Raw genomic sequence first — 15,455 nt, 5'->3', positions numbered from 1 at the left:
CCCTGTGCCTGTGTATCTTCAGGGAAAACCGGTCGTCATGCCTTGCAAACCACAGCCACCGGAATGGCAGGCGGGACTGTGTTTATAAGCCTTTGGCCCGTGCTGTTTGCAGTCTGTAACAAAAACCCAAAAAAACTATCAGCAATTTCAGGATTTTTTGTTTGAGATGTGGAGACAGAATTGCAAATACTGGCGACAGGGAGACCAGGGAACTCTCTGATCCCGTTCGGAACCAGTAGATGAAGTCGGGATGTTATTTCTGGTTTGTTATGCTCTCCCTTCCCCCTTGTTTTTGTGTCCCAGTATGAAAGAGAGAGAGAGGATGGGGGAAGGAAGGGACGAGATGATCGATGAAAGAGACACAGCTAAACAGAGAGAGAGAGTGTGTCCGGTTGGGGGGGCGGGATCTGAGGAATGGAAATTTCCTCCAGTCGCTTCTCTCAATACGAGTCTGCTGCACGAAGCGATCACGTTTTGCGCTCACCAATGAGCGCCCTGGACATATTATAAATGTCGGGCCCTTTGCTTCATATACCCCAAGTTCTTCCCCAAATCCCTTTGCAATGTGGATCTGACTGTGAAACCTCTGCAGAGCGAAGAACAGTGAAAGAGGATCCCGAAAACCTGTGACAGACCAGAAAGGTAACTGACCCAATAATCACCAGGAAAAGGATGGAGATTCACTGAAATCATCACCTTCTGACTGTGTTGAGTTAGCCAGTTTTCTGTTTGTTGTTGCTGCTGCTACTTTGTTTTGTTAGGTTGTTGCTGCTGTTACTTTCTGCTTGTATGTTTATTTAGAAAAACACAAAATGTTCTGCTAAAGCATGAACGTGATGTACCCTCTCCCCCCCCCGACCCCGCTACCTCCGCTCAGTTTGACATCCCAGAGAAGCGACACTTTGTTATTTGTAATAATTTGGGCGTTTTGTCTTTGTAGTCCTTTTTGCTGGAGAATGCGGATCTCTCGGTGCTTCCTGTTTCTGGTTAAAAAATGCGGCAATGTCAGGCCGACGAATTGGCGGAACCAACATGTAGGTTTACTGAGCAGACTCGAATAAAGGGGTTCAGGAATTTGCTCTGAAATCGATGGGGTTGCAGGGGACGTGCTGGTGGTGGTACAAAGTTATGCATGGTCTGATTTGCATGTGTCAGAGTTGATTAGGATTGGGCAGAAAAAATAACGGAATTAATTGGGGCTACTTTTTTTAAAATGTTGCATGTCGAGCACCGGGTGGTCTCAGTTGCAATCAGGATGTAAGCAGGGTCTGGGTTTTTGCATGCTCCGTGATGCAGGCCTGGCTTTGCATGAAGGTGATGATCCAGCGGGTCTGTAAATTTCCAGCCTCCAGAAACCCCTCTGTCTGGGCCAAGCGCGGGCTCTGTCCCCAAATGGTGCCTTTGCCACCCACCTTCACACCAATTTGGATACCTGTAAGTCAATATTGGTTGGTATTTCCTGTGTGTGTGTGTGTGTGCGTCTGTCTCCCAGAAATTCATACACCATATTTTTAAACGCTGCAACCCTACACCCCAAAAAATGAGGAATGAACCCTGCACCATCCCCACACAGCCGGGGTGGGGGGGGATGGAGAGCGAGAATGCACTAAACAAACCTGTTCGCCTCTCCGTTTAAGATCCAGTCTGATCTGCACAGCCGCCATACACGGTTTATCTAAACCCCCAAAATTTAGGAATTAACACTGCACCCCCCAAAGAGAGAGAGAGAAAAAATGCATTAGGCAACCTTCCACGTTTCTCCATATACAATCCAGTGTGGGATCTGCACAGCCGCTATACACGATCCGACTTAACGCTGCAAAATCTCCTGTTTTCGCTCCCAAAAAATTCAAATGCACCCCCACAGGGATTGGAGGGGGAGGGATGTTACATTAGATATCCTACACGCCTCTGCGTATAAAATTCTAGGATCTGCAAATGCACAATTGAAATTCCCTCCCTTCCCCAGAGTGTGGTGGGAATAACATTCAGATACCGTGTTTGCCCGGCGTTTAATTTCCTTTGTTCTGCAAATGACCGTTTTATCTGCAGTTTCCTCCCGCCGCCCACAAGTTTGGTTTCCTTCCCCTCCACCCCTTCATTATAATAAAACAAAAATAAAGCAAAAAAGGTGGTGGTTCAGCCCCTGCCCTGGAGAACTGCAATCGGTGCGGGTTTTTGTCTGTGTCTCAATGTGCCTGTGTGTTTTATTTCACCGGGAGCTCCGTTGAGTGCCATGTGGCTCCACAAGCTCACTAATGCCGTCCATTTCTTGCTGCTTTTCTCTCCCTTTCCCCACCCCCCCCCCCGCCCCGTGTCTGTCTCTCTGGCAGACCTACAAGATGGCCACTTCAGCGAGCGCCAACCTCAGCAAGATTGTGAAGAAGAACTACATGGATCTGTCCCAGGACGGCAAAGTGCAGGCTATGTACATCTGGATCGATGGCACGGGGGAGTCTGTGCGATGTAAAACCAAGACCCTGGATAAGGAACCCAAGAGCATAGCTGGTAAGAGATAATGGGAACTGCCAGACAGCTTTCTGAACCCCCGACACATTTACTGACTGCCACTGATTCAGAGATCCAGACTGACCTGTAGCCCACTAACCCATTCATTTACACACACTGCACTCACCGCTTCTGATAAATGCAGAACTTGGGGTCCCAAAGTGTAATCAAGAAATCCTGATCTCCTCCCAAAACGGGATCTCACTCCCTTTGCCAAGAATAGGGATCAATTGAGTGCCTTTTCAAAACAACACTTTTCCCCTCCAAATTCCACTTGCCCAGCATTGTATGTTTCTTTTTGTGGCGTGGGTTTATTTTTGTCCAGTGTATTTGAATTGCCTTGAGCTTGTTTTCTTCCCTCTGTTTTTCATTTTCTGTTTCTGCCAACTTGCACTCCTTTCTGGAGTAGTCAACTTCATGCGCAAGTGTGGGCAGGCAATTTAACTACAAGGGGCATCATCACTGCAAAACCTGGTGCTCTCCTTCCGTCCCTGGTCCCCACCAAGGTGTGCGTTTCTCCAGTAAGTGGCTGGGTAAGTGATGAAGAACTGGAAAAGTTTTTTTGACAATTTTCATTCCCTCATGCACCGTTTCCTATGCTCCACAGATGGAGGCCAGTATGTTTAGCTTGTTATAGGGTGTGCATGGTTTGATGCTGAGCTCTTCCCTATTGTAAACATTGGGGGAAATACTTGTGTGTGAGATATAATTAAACAACCACGATGCAGTCCAATGTATTAAAAGTTCGATTTTGAAGACAAAATCGAACATCAGTCACTCTTTTGCGTTTTGATTTTTCACACTGTTCTGTCACCGTAAGTGCCATATCTGCACGGTGATGTTTATTTCAAGCTGCTTTAACCCCTTCAAAGATGGTAGGGTCCTGTTAGAAAGCCAGCTTTGGAATATTTTTCCAAGTTTGTGTGTGGAAGTAGTAGGCATGATTGCATTAGTGCCACTTAACAATGTAAAACATTAATTGTGGGGCTTTCTGTTCTTGGAGATCTAGTTCCAGACATTGGGCAGGCTATCAAATCCACTCGGGTGAGTTTAAATTGCTTCCATGCATGAGGATGGAATGAAGAGAGACAAACTACTATGAGAAGCAATTAAGTAACATTCTGAATCTTGGAATGGAAGTGAGCAGAATAATGTCTGCGCCTGCTGGGGATTTTGAAATGCTTAACAGTACCCCTTGTGAAACAACTTTACTGCTTGCTGGGATTCACCTCATAGCAACATGGAAACAGATCCTTTGGACCAACCAGTCCATGCTGACCTTGTTCCCGAACCAAACTAGTCCCACTTACCTGTGTTTGACCCATATTCCTCCCAACCTTTCCTATTCACACTTATCCAAATGTCTTTTAAATGTTGTTGTAACTGTGCCTGCATTCACCACTTCCCTGCCAGTTCATTCCCCACATGAACCACTGATTTTTTTTCTTTATAAAGTTGTCCTTCATGTCCTTTTTCAAATCTTCTCTTGCCTTAAAAACCCTGGTTTTAAACTTCCCCACTCTAGGGAAAAGACACTTGCATTCACTTCAACAAGACCACCCTTCAATCTTCTATGCTCCCATGAAAAAAGCCTTTCCAGTCTACTTTTATTTCAGACCTCCATTCCCACCAGCATCCTGTGAAATCCTTTGAGCCCTCTCCAGTTTAATAACTTGCTTCCTATTACAGAGCAACCAGACCTGCACAATCCAGAAAAGGCCTCACCAACATTCTGTACAACCTCAATGTGACATCCTAACCAAATACTCATTGGTCTGAGCACGCATGCTAAATGCTTTCTTCACAACCCTGTTTACCTGTTAACACAAATGTCAAAGAATTAGGTACTTGAACTCCTGGGTCTCTGTTTAACAACATTCCCCTGGGCCCTACCATTAACTGTATAAGCCCTGTCCTTTTTTGTTGTACCAAAATGCAACACCTCACATTTATCCCAATCAAACTCCATCTGCCGCTCCTCAGCCCATTAACCTAATAGATCAAGATCTCCTTTTTAATCCTAAATAAGCTTTTTCACTATTGATTATGCCACCAATTTTGGTGTCATCTGCAAACTCAGTAACCATGCCTCCTATACTCTCATCCAAATCATTTTTTTCATCCATTTTATAGGATGTAGGTGTTGCTGTCTGGCCAGCATTTCTTGCCCATCCCTAGTTGCCCTTGAGAAGGTGGTGGTGAGCTGCCACCTTGAACCGCTGCAGTCCTCCTGCTATAGGTTGAATATAAATGACAAATAAAAGTGGACCCAGTACTGAACCCAGTGAAACACTGCTGGTCACAGGCCTCCACTCCCAAAAATTAGTTCACCATCCTGTACCTCCTACAGCCAGGCCAATTAGCGAGCTTACCCTGAATCCCATGCAATCTAGCCTTACTAACTAGTCTTCCATGTGGAACCTTGTCAAAGCTTTTATTTAAATCCGAGTAAACGTTTTGCCTCCAAATGTATGTAAAGCCTTTCAGAATCAGCATCAACAATTGGCCTGCCACTGATGCCCGACTCTCTCGTCTAGTTTCCAAGCTTTTCCTCCCAGGCTTTCATAAGCAATGGCACAACATAAGCCATCCTCCAATCCTCTGATACTTCCCCCACTTTTATGGATGATTCAAATATTTCTGCTGGGGTCCCCCTCCGTTTCCTCCATAACTTACCGCAGTCATGGGATACCCTCGATCAGGCATTGGAGATTTTTTTAAAGATTAGATTCCCTACAGTGTGGAAACAGGCCCTTCGGACCAAAAAGTCCACACCACCCTTTGGAGCAACCCACCCAGAACCATCCCCCTACAACCCACTCACCCCTGAACCCTACAGGCAATTTAGCACGGCAATCCACCTAGCCCGCACATCCTTGGACTTTGGGAGGAAACCGGAGCATCCGGAGGAAACCCATGCAGACACGGGGAGACAGTCACCCAAGTCTGGAATCAAACCTGGGTCCCTGGTGCTGTGAGGCTGCAGTGCTAACCACTGAACCACCATGTCGCCCGAATCTACCTTTATTTTCTAAGACCTCCAACACTTTCTCTTTAGTGTGAGCCATTTTCAAAACATCTATATTTATTTCCCTGAGTTCTGTAGCTTCCATTTTTTCTGAGCAGTGAAAACTGACACGAAATGGTCATTTAATGTCTCTCCCATCTCCTGAGTGCCAACACAAAGACAACCAGATCTTTAAGGGGTCCTGGTCTCTAGTTGCTGTCTTGCTAGTAATGTGTTTGTAAAATCTTTTCTGATTATCTTTAACCTTATCTGCCAAGGCTGTCTCATCCACCCTTTGCCTTTCTGATTTCATTAAGAATGCCCCGAGACTCTTTTTTTCCTGCTTTTCAATAGATTCAGTTGATTCCAATCGTCTGTATCTAATACATGATTTTTTAAAAATTCTTGACTAAGCTTCAAATCTTCATTCATTGTTCTTTAATCTTACCAGCCCTGCCTTTGTCTTTAACAGGAACATAATGCCTCTGAACTCCATTTTTGGAAGCTTCCCATTTATGGGACATCTGTTTTGCCTGTGAACAGTCCACTCCAAATAAGAACTTTAACTTTTATGGAAAACTTGTATTTTTCCAGAACTATCTTAAAACTATTAGCGTAATGATCACTAATCCCAAATTGTTCCCCTACTAACACCTTAGTCACTTCCCCTGGCTTATTTCCAAAGAGAAGCTCAAATTTTGCTCCTTCTCTGGTAAAAACATTTACGCATTGATAAAGAGAATTTTCTTCAAAACATTGAACAACTTCTTCACCATGCAAACATTTGTGACTACGACAGTCCTAGTCGATGATTAGAAAATTAAAATTCCTGACTTACAACAATTTTATTCTCGAATTTATTTGAAACCTCCACATATTTGCTTCTCATTTTTTGATTATTGGGGACCCCATAGTACTATCGCCCAGAAATAACTTCTATAATTACTGTAATTATAGTTTTCCTGAATCAAAAATGGCTCGCTCTCATGCTCCTTTCTATCCTTCCTATAATGTCTAAACCTGGAACATTGAGCTGCCAGTTCTGTCCTTCAGTCAGCCTACTTTCTGTAATAGCTGTGATTACCCAGTCCCATGCTTCTGTATTTGCCCTGAGTTCATCAACCTTAGTTGTAAGACCTCTTACTTTGAAATAAATGCAATTTTGATTCTTCAGAGGTACTTCCTTTGCTGAATTCCTCTTGTCTGACTTTTCTAATTAACGTGTTCTTTTCTGATGCAGAGCCTCCATCATTTTGTTTCTCAATTTTCCCTGTTACTTACGAAGACCCCATATCCCCTCTCTAAAAGTTGACAGGCTCCCAAAATAGGACTAGCAAAGCCAACCACCAGGATATGGCCCCTTTCCAGTTCAGGTGAAACCCATCCTTTTTTAAACAGGTCTTTTCTGTCCAAGAAGAGATCCCAATGATCCAAGAAACTGAACCCCTGTACATTGCATCACCTCTTCAGCCATTGATTTATCGCCCCTATCCTTTTATGCCTACCCTCATTAGAACTTGGCAGTTGAAGCAAGCAAAAGATTACTGTTGTTGGTTTTTTAAAATCTTCCAAGTAACCTCTTCTATACATAGTGTACAGCCTTAACCCATTCCCCAAATGTCATTCCCACCAATGTGTACAACAACATCTGGTGTCAGTGTCTCTCATCTTTGACCATTGGCTTCAAACATATTGAAACACCCTTAACACTGGCCCCAGGAATGCAACACGCCATTCTAGATTCATGTTCACTGCCGCATAATCTCCTGTCTGTGTCCCTCATTGATTCCCCTATAAACAGTTATTCTTTGGTCTTGGCAAACCTTGTTTAACACAAGATTCATTCTTAGTGCCCAGGATCTGACTACTGCTTCTAATTTCCTGAGACCATCTCTTTCAAGTACCCAAAACAAATAGCTGTTTGAGAGAAATAGCCACAGGAGATTTGAGTCACCACCTTACCTTTCCGGACAGTCACCTATCTGGCTCAGTCAGAAATAGTAAGAATGTCTGATGCTGGAGTCAGATCACAATGGAGCTGGAGGAACACAGCAGACCAGGCAGCATCAGAAGATCAGAAAAGTTGATGTTTCGCAGCTTTTTTGAAGAACGGCCCGGACCTGAAACAGCAACTTGCCTGCTCCTCTGCTGCCCGGCCTGCTGTGTTCTTTCAGCTCCACAATGTTATCACCCATCTGATGGTCCTGCTGTGTAATCAGTTCTCTAAATGTACAAGTCAGGACACTAGGTTTCTTGAATACCCTCAGACATTAAGCCTTAACACTCTCAATGACACCTTTTGTATACAAAAAATAATACCTTTTCTTACCCACAGATTTAATATTAAGCACGCATAAAAAGGAAAAGGGTAAATGTTAAGAATTCAAGCGCAGGGCCGAACAAATGAGAAAAATGACTCTTCCTCAAATAATCCAATGTTCAGTTTTCAGTCCACATTAAAACAAAACTTTCTCCAGAGCCTCTCCACGAGCTCCCTATGTAAACAATACTTTTGAGTTCAGAGTGCTTTTGTCTTTGGCTGCCATGAGACTGTTTGTTTGTCCTCTCTTGCAGACCTCCCAGAGTGGAACTTTGATGGTTCAAGCACGTATCAGTCAGAAGGATCCAACAGTGACATGTACCTCATCCCAGCAGCCATGTTCCGGGATCCTTTCCGGAAGGATCCAAACAAGCTTGTCCTTTGTGAAGTTCTCAAATACAATAGGAAACCAGCAGGTACACAATGGGTGCAGTTTTCCCTGAGATACTGAAGAGCTAGTCATAACATGCAAAGGCTTATTGCCAGGGCATTGTCAAATCACCTGACACCAAACCACAAGGTAAATAGCCACAAGTTTGACCCCAGTGATTGTGTGGAGAGAAACAAAGATTGAGGGTGGCACAGTGGCTCGCACTGCTGCCGCACAGCACCAGCGACCCATGTTCAGTTCCACCCTCAGGTGGCTGTCTGTGTGGGTGGATTTATAGGGTGATGAGTCTGGGTGGAATGCTGTGTGGGTTGGTATGGACTTGTTGGGCTGAAGAGCTGTTTCCACACTGGAGGGACTGTATGATTTCTAGATGTGGGATCAAGGTCCAGCTTCTCAGTTGTGGGGTGGCTATCAGGAGACAGAACAAGAGATTTTCAGGCATTTGATCCATCCCACCAATGCTGACTCTTGTTTAGTTGTCCAGGTAGTTTGAGTCAGCTTGCTGAGGTCATTTAATCCATTGTTCCTCTGCTAACCCTTTCAGCATTGGTTCTTACTGTACCTATAACATTGCAAATTTCCTTTTTTAAACTGTTTGCACCTCTTCTGGGAGTTGATACTGAATATGTAGCAGACTGGGAGTCCTCACTTCCCACCCACTGCAGTCTCTTCGTCCCTCAGTAAAGACTGCCCCCCCCCACCCCCCCCCCCAAACCACCGCCAATCTAGTAAATCTCCTCAATCTTCATGACAAAGCTCCCTTCATCTTCAGAGATGACAAGGTGTAGAGCTGGATGAACACAGCAGGCTAAGCAGAGCAGAGGAGCAAGAAGGCTGAAGTTTCGGGCCTAGTCTGTTCTTTAGAAAAATATTTTCTGAAAAAGCATCTAGGTCCGAAACATCAGCCTTCCTGCTCCCCCACTGCTTAGCCTGCTATGTTCATCCAGCTCTACAACTTTATCTCAGATTCTCCAGCATCTGCAATTGCTACTATCCCTTGTTCTTCAGTTGCTCTGCGGAATAAGTCAGCTCAAGTCTCAATGTAGCCTTCCTCCATACCCCAGATTGTTTTCACCTAATTATTCAAATTCCTTCACAAACCATGCTAATCTAGCTTAGTTAAGTTGTGAGCACGAGGCCACTTTCCTCGTGCTGTTGATACATACCCACATTTATCCCAGGTAATTCCCCAAAGAATATTGTACCTTGCAAAGAGCTGGCCTCTTTGGGTGAGCTTGAGGTTAGTCCCTTGGTAATGAGTGCTTAATGTGCAGAATTCATATTACCTTGTCCAAAATGCTGCATTGCAATAGTCAAAAAGAATATCTAACAGGAGTAATTGAAGGGCTTTGTTTCATCATATTTGGCATGTCTCTGATCGGTTCAAGTGTGGGATATATCAGATCCACAGAATTGAGTTCTGTCAGCATTAAATGAGACAGTTGTGATGATTTTTATTTATCGTGCTGATGAAATATGTGTCTGTAGAATTACTAGTTGCTTGTAGATGGGCAGCTGATGGCTGACATTGAGATTACACACCTCTTTGTCTCTGCAGAAACAAATCTGCGAAACTCATGCCAGAAAATAATGTCCATGGTGGCGGACGAAGATCCGTGGTTCGGAATGGAACAAGAGTACACTTTATTAGGAACAGACGGACATCCCTTTGGATGGCCCTCCAATGGCTTTCCTGGACCTCAAGGTATGCTTTTTTTTCTACTTCCCTTGGATCTGGAGTAAGCATGTTACTTTTGGCAGTGAGATTTTTAAAAGAAATGCAACTACTGTGGGATGTTTTAGGCTATTGAATCTACTTTGAAATCTGGAAGGAAACAATGATCAGTGAGGAGAGCCCAAGAGAATAAATGGTAACTTGAAAGGTGGCACGAAATAAGTGAGAGCTTATTTTCTTAGCTTGGTTCTCCAAGGAGAGCTTTGACAAATCTATGAACCTACCTGATTTTAAAATTTAAACACTAACCCTTGCAGTTAATTGTCAGTCATCATTAACTGGTGCATTCTCCATGGCTCTGCCTCCACCAATCAGAATCCACTTGCCACTCTTCTCTCCAACAGTGTATTTGTTGGTTTTCCCTTTTTTAATATTGGTATTTCCTGACTTAGTGAGTGATTAAAAAAAATTGATATTTATTTTCAGCAATGCTGCTGAAGTTAAGGTTATGCATTGCAGTGTGTGGGATGGTTTCAATGGACATCTGCTTACTTGTCTCTTGCTACTTTACTGGTGTGTTTAGTAAGTGGGATCATGTTGCTTTCTAGGACCCTATTACTGTGGAGTTGGTGCAGACAAAGCTTACGGCCGAGATATTGTGGAGGCTCATTACCGAGCCTGCCTTTATGCTGGAATTCATATCTCTGGTACCAATGCTGAAGTAATGGCATCTCAGGTGAGAGAGAACTGGTGTTTGCTTACTGTTGTCTTACAAGGTTGAAAAGCGATCACAAATAACCACAAAGGTAGTTGTGGGTTGGAATTCTGGCATAAACCTTAATTGAAGTACAGCTTGCAAAGTCTGAGTGATTATGCACTGAGCTGGTGTGAGGGTTTGCAAACATTTCTATCCTGTGCAGAATCATTGCAACATTGGTGTGGGCAGTAGAAATAGCCAACCAGCAGAAAATGACTGTCACTTTGACCAGCACAGAATGTGAAATGACTCCCATTGGTACAAGTTATTGACTTGGGGATTGAGTGAGGGCGGGAGAGCTAAAGGATAGAACTTCTTAATTTGGAGATGATGTGGCACGTGGCTGTATGGGATGAAGATGGTCAGTGTCGAAGAGAACTGCGACAGAGTGGAATGGGTGGATAGAGAAAATCAAAGTGAAATCATGAGGCTGTACATTTCAGAAGAAGTATAATCCAAGTGGTGTGATTTCTTTAAAGAGCAAGACCATGCTGGTGCAAATTTTATTTTTCCCCTCCCAAGATCTTTGAATCAAAATTATTGTGGTACAAAAATAGGCCATTTGGCCCAAGTGCCTGGACGAGTTCTGTTATCAAGTCCAGTTCTGTTGTCAAGTGCCAGTCTCCTGCTATTCACACTCCCCCACCCCCCAACCCCACAAACAATTACTAGCCAAATAACTATTCGATACCCTCTCGAATGTCTCAGTTGAATCTGTCTCCATCCCAATCCCAGATAGTGCCTTCCAGAATACTGTGTGGACAAGTTTTCTCTCACATCATGCATGATCAGGTGAGTTTATAATACCGCATCTAGTTGATAGCAAAAAGTACCAGGTACAAAGATCCCTGTTTTGGTCCCAAATGCAGAATTGTGTCAAGTTCTGGGTGTCACTTATCTGCAAAAAGGTGCTAGTCATCCATGTCCCAAAACTGTTCTGTCTTCACAACTGTTTTATTTGCATTTCAAAATTATATAGGTTGAGGGAGCTTAAGAGATTTGATGAAGGTGTTTAAAATCATGATTTTTTTTTAAATCAGGGGACATAGGTATCTGACATTTATTACCTATCCCTAATTGCCCAGAGGGCAGTTCAGAGTCAACCACATTGCTGTGGGTCTGGAGTTGCCTGTAGGCCAGACCAGATAAAGATGGCAGTTTCCTTCCCTAAAAAAACATTCGTGAACCAGATGGGTTTTTTCCAAGAATCAACAATTTAGACTCTTAATTCCATGTTTTTATTAGATTCAAATTCCACCATCTGCTGTGGCAGGATTCAAACCTGGGTCTGCAGTACATTATCTTGGTTTTTTTGGATTAACAGTCCCATGATAATACCACTAGACCATCACCTCCCTCCAAAGGACAGTGAGGAAAACTGTTTGTTTCTTTGTAATGCTGACAGGTTTGACAACCAGCAAGATCAGATTGAACATAGAACATGGAACATTACAGCACAGTAACAGGCCCTTTGGCCCTCGATGTTGTGCCGACCTGTCATACCGATCTGAAGCCCATCTAACCTACACTATCCATGTACGTCCATATGCTTGTCCGATGATGACTTAAATGTACTTAAAGTTGGCGAATCTACTACCATTGCAGGCAAAGTGTTCCATTCCCTTTCTACTCTGAGTAAAGAAACTACCTCTGACATCTGTCCTATATCTTTTCACCCCTCAATTTAAAGCTATGCCCCCTCGTGCTCGCCATCACCATCCTAGGAAAAAGGCTCTCCCTATCCACCCTATCTAACCCTCTGATTATTTTATATGTTTCAATTAAGTCACCTCTCAACCTTCTCTCTAATGAAAACAGCCTCAAGTCCCTCAGCCTTTCCTCGTAAGACCTTCCCTCCATACCAGGCAACGTCCTAGTAAATCTCCTCTGCACCCTTTCCAAAGCTTCCACATCCTCCTTATAATGCGGTGACCAGAACTGTATGCAATAGTCCAAGTGTGGCTGCACAAGAGTTTTGTACAGCTGCAGCATAACCTCATGGTTCCGGAACTTGATCCCTCTATTAATAAAAGCTAAAACACTGTATGCCGCCTTAACAGCCCTGTCAACCTGGGTGGCAACTTTCAAGGATCTGTGTACATGGAGATCACAAACAAAAGCAATTTTGCCTGAGGAGATCTTTCACACGATGAGTAGCTTGCAGTTGATTCTACTGCCTGCAAGCATTGGTGGATCCTGATATATGACAGCATTCCCCAATGAATTGCGATCAGTGCTTCGAGGAGATGAAATTAGGGATATGTGGCCAAGAATGAGGGAGAGGGACAAACTGGATATGAAGACTTTACTGCTTCAGAATTGATGGCAATTGTTCTGTGAATGAAATTGTTCTTTGAATATTAAAAATGAACCATGCCAAAGAATGTGGAATGTGACTAAGATCTTGACATTTGGTTTATAGGACAAAAAAGTGCACTGTCACTTTCTTTGCAATGGAGTGTGAGCTATGGTTGACAATCTCAAATTGACCGCAATGGGACATGTAGGTGGGATTGTCTTTGGAGGGTCAGTGGAGACTTGATAGACCAAAAGGCCTGCTTCCACACTATATACAGATTGTCTGATTCTGTGTGCATACTGAGAGCAGTTTTTGATGGAGTCAGTTCGTAATGTTTACTAAGATCTGTGGGATTCTTGACCAACTTGGTTGTCTGCCTCATTCTTAACAGGTTTGTAGGAGCTGCTGATTCACAGTTGGGAATTGCTTTTGATGTTCGTAATGTCTGCTTTGAAACTATTTCCCTCCCCTCCTTCTCTTCCCCAGCCCCATTTTGTTGGAGGCTCATGGTGATTACAGTTGAGGCAGTTGAATGGTAGAAGACGTTCAAAGGACAGAATGGCCTCCTGTCCTGTTGTGGGAGACCTAATGGCACCCAGGTTTTGACTCCGTGTTTGGACACTGACCAATGGCATGTGGGAAGTGGTGGTCTAATGGTATTATCACAGGGCTGTTATTCCTAAGACCCCAGCAATGTTCTTGGTAACCCAAGTTTGAATTCTGCCATGGTAGATGGTGGAATTTGAATACAAAGTGTGAAACTCCTAATTCCAGAATGACCATGAAACCGAAGTCAATTCTTTGGCCCAGGGAGGAAATCCCAGCTAGTTCACTAATGTCCTTTAGAACATAGAACTGTACAGAGCCTTCAGCCCACAATGTTGTGCTGAACTTTTACCCTAATCCTAAGGTCTCTCTAACCCCCACCCCTACCTTATACTGTCATCCATATGCCTATCTAATAGCCGCTTAAATGCCCCTAAGAGCCCACTCCACTACCCTCTCTGACAATGCATTCTGTGCCAGGAAATTTCCATCAATACCTGGTCTAGCCTACATGTGACTCCAGACCCATAACAATGTGGCTGACTCTTAATTGCCCAGTGGGCAATTGGGGATGGGCAGTAAATTCTGGGCTAGATAATGCCCTTATCACATGAATGAATTTAAAGTCAGCTGTTGGGAATTCTAGCTACTTGAGCATTATTTATTGAGCAGCCCATTGGTAAGCTTATCAGAACAGCTACAGGTGGAGATGGAAACCATTCAGTCCACCATGGCTTTCTAAGCTACTTGCTTGGTGCCATTCTATTATCGTTGATCTTTTTTGCAATTTCTTCCTGCTACCACTCAGATTTTGCATCCTCAAAAAGGAGTGAACAAAAGACACTCCCTGTCATAATGGATCTGAGTGGCTTACTTTAGGTTTGATGTGTAGCCAGTGCATACTGGATTGTGCAAACCTGTCACACACTGGATCGTCTTCTGCAGTGTTGGCTTTTTCAGCTCTGATTTTATGTTGCGCAGAGAGCACTGTATGAAGCCCCTGTTTGTTTTTTTTGAGCTAATCACTGTTTTTATTTTCCACCTTTTTTCTACAGTGGGAGTATCAAATTGGACCGTGTGAAGGCATCAAGATGGGTGACCACCTGTGGATTTCGAGGTTTATTCTGCATAGGGTGTGCGAGGATTTTGGTATCATTGCCAGCTTTGACCCCAAGCCCATTCCAGGCAACTGGAATGGTGCAGGGTGCCACACCAATTTTAGCACCAAATCCATGCGAAACGAGGGTGGGTTGAAGTGAGTATCAAATATTAAATTTGCCCTCTTCTTCTTGAAGCATTTTTGAGAAGGCGTCTGGCTCTATTGGTCCATCTCTGCTAATACGTTTGGGAAGTGAGTGCTTATGACAGCATTTGAGAAACTAGGTTAAATGGGCTTCAAATCGGTATGACAGGTTGGCACAACATCGAGGGCTGAAGGGCCCGTACTGTGCTGTTATGTTCTATGTATGTGGGCTGTCACCTTACTAAAGAGACATGTAGCACGCTTGCTGTCATTGTTCAGACCATCGAGTGTAGGAGTTGGGAACATTTTGTATACAAATGTCGGTGAAGCCACTTTTGGAATATTGTGTTTGGTTCTGCTTATAGGAAGAATGTTATTAAATTGGAGAGGGTTACAGAAAAGATTTACCAGGATGTTGCAGCACTGGAGGGTTTGAGTTATGAGGAGAAGTTGGATCGACTGGGACTTATTTCACTGGAGGCTAGGAGATTGAGAGGTGACCTTTTTGAGTTTTATAAAATCATGAGGAGCATAGATAAGGTGAATAGCCAAAGTCCTTTTCCTAAGGAAGTCTGAAACCAGAGGGCATATTTATAAGGTGAAAGAAAAAAAATTTAAGAAACCTGGGGGGGGGGGGGCAACATTTTTCACAGCGTGGTGCATATGCGGAATGAACTGCCAGAGGAAGTGGTGGATGCAGGTAACAGTT

At 43.7% G+C, this 15,455-nt stretch overlaps 1 protein-coding gene across 4 annotated transcripts in view; it reads left to right on the top strand.

The window, feature by feature from the left end:
• Positions 1 to 463: 463 nt before the first annotated feature.
• The window catches only part of LOC125456572 (glutamine synthetase, mitochondrial), a 16,971-nt gene continuing 1,979 nt past the window's right edge, over positions 464 to 15,455 (top strand). The window contains exons 1-7 of one of the 4 annotated variants that reach the window (XM_048539813.2): positions 464 to 642; positions 941 to 1,034; positions 2,343 to 2,508; positions 8,090 to 8,251; positions 9,785 to 9,931; positions 10,510 to 10,637; positions 14,559 to 14,758. In XM_048539813.2, coding sequence (XP_048395770.1) covers positions 957 to 1,034; positions 2,343 to 2,508; positions 8,090 to 8,251; positions 9,785 to 9,931; positions 10,510 to 10,637; positions 14,559 to 14,758 — 881 coding nt within the window. In that variant the 5' untranslated portion in view covers positions 464 to 642; positions 941 to 956. Of the gene's footprint in view, positions 643 to 940; positions 1,035 to 2,333; positions 2,509 to 8,089; positions 8,252 to 9,784; positions 9,932 to 10,509; positions 10,638 to 14,558; positions 14,759 to 15,455 lie in introns of all 4 variants that reach the window. The other 3 variants (XM_048539812.2, XM_048539815.2, XM_048539814.2) reach the window with 3 other exon arrangements.

Source organism: Stegostoma tigrinum, chromosome 8, assembly GCF_030684315.1.
Source record: "Stegostoma tigrinum isolate sSteTig4 chromosome 8, sSteTig4.hap1, whole genome shotgun sequence".
Lineage (NCBI taxonomy): Eukaryota > Metazoa > Chordata > Chondrichthyes > Orectolobiformes > Stegostomatidae > Stegostoma > Stegostoma tigrinum.
This window is presented reverse-complemented; position numbering and strand designations above follow the sequence as displayed.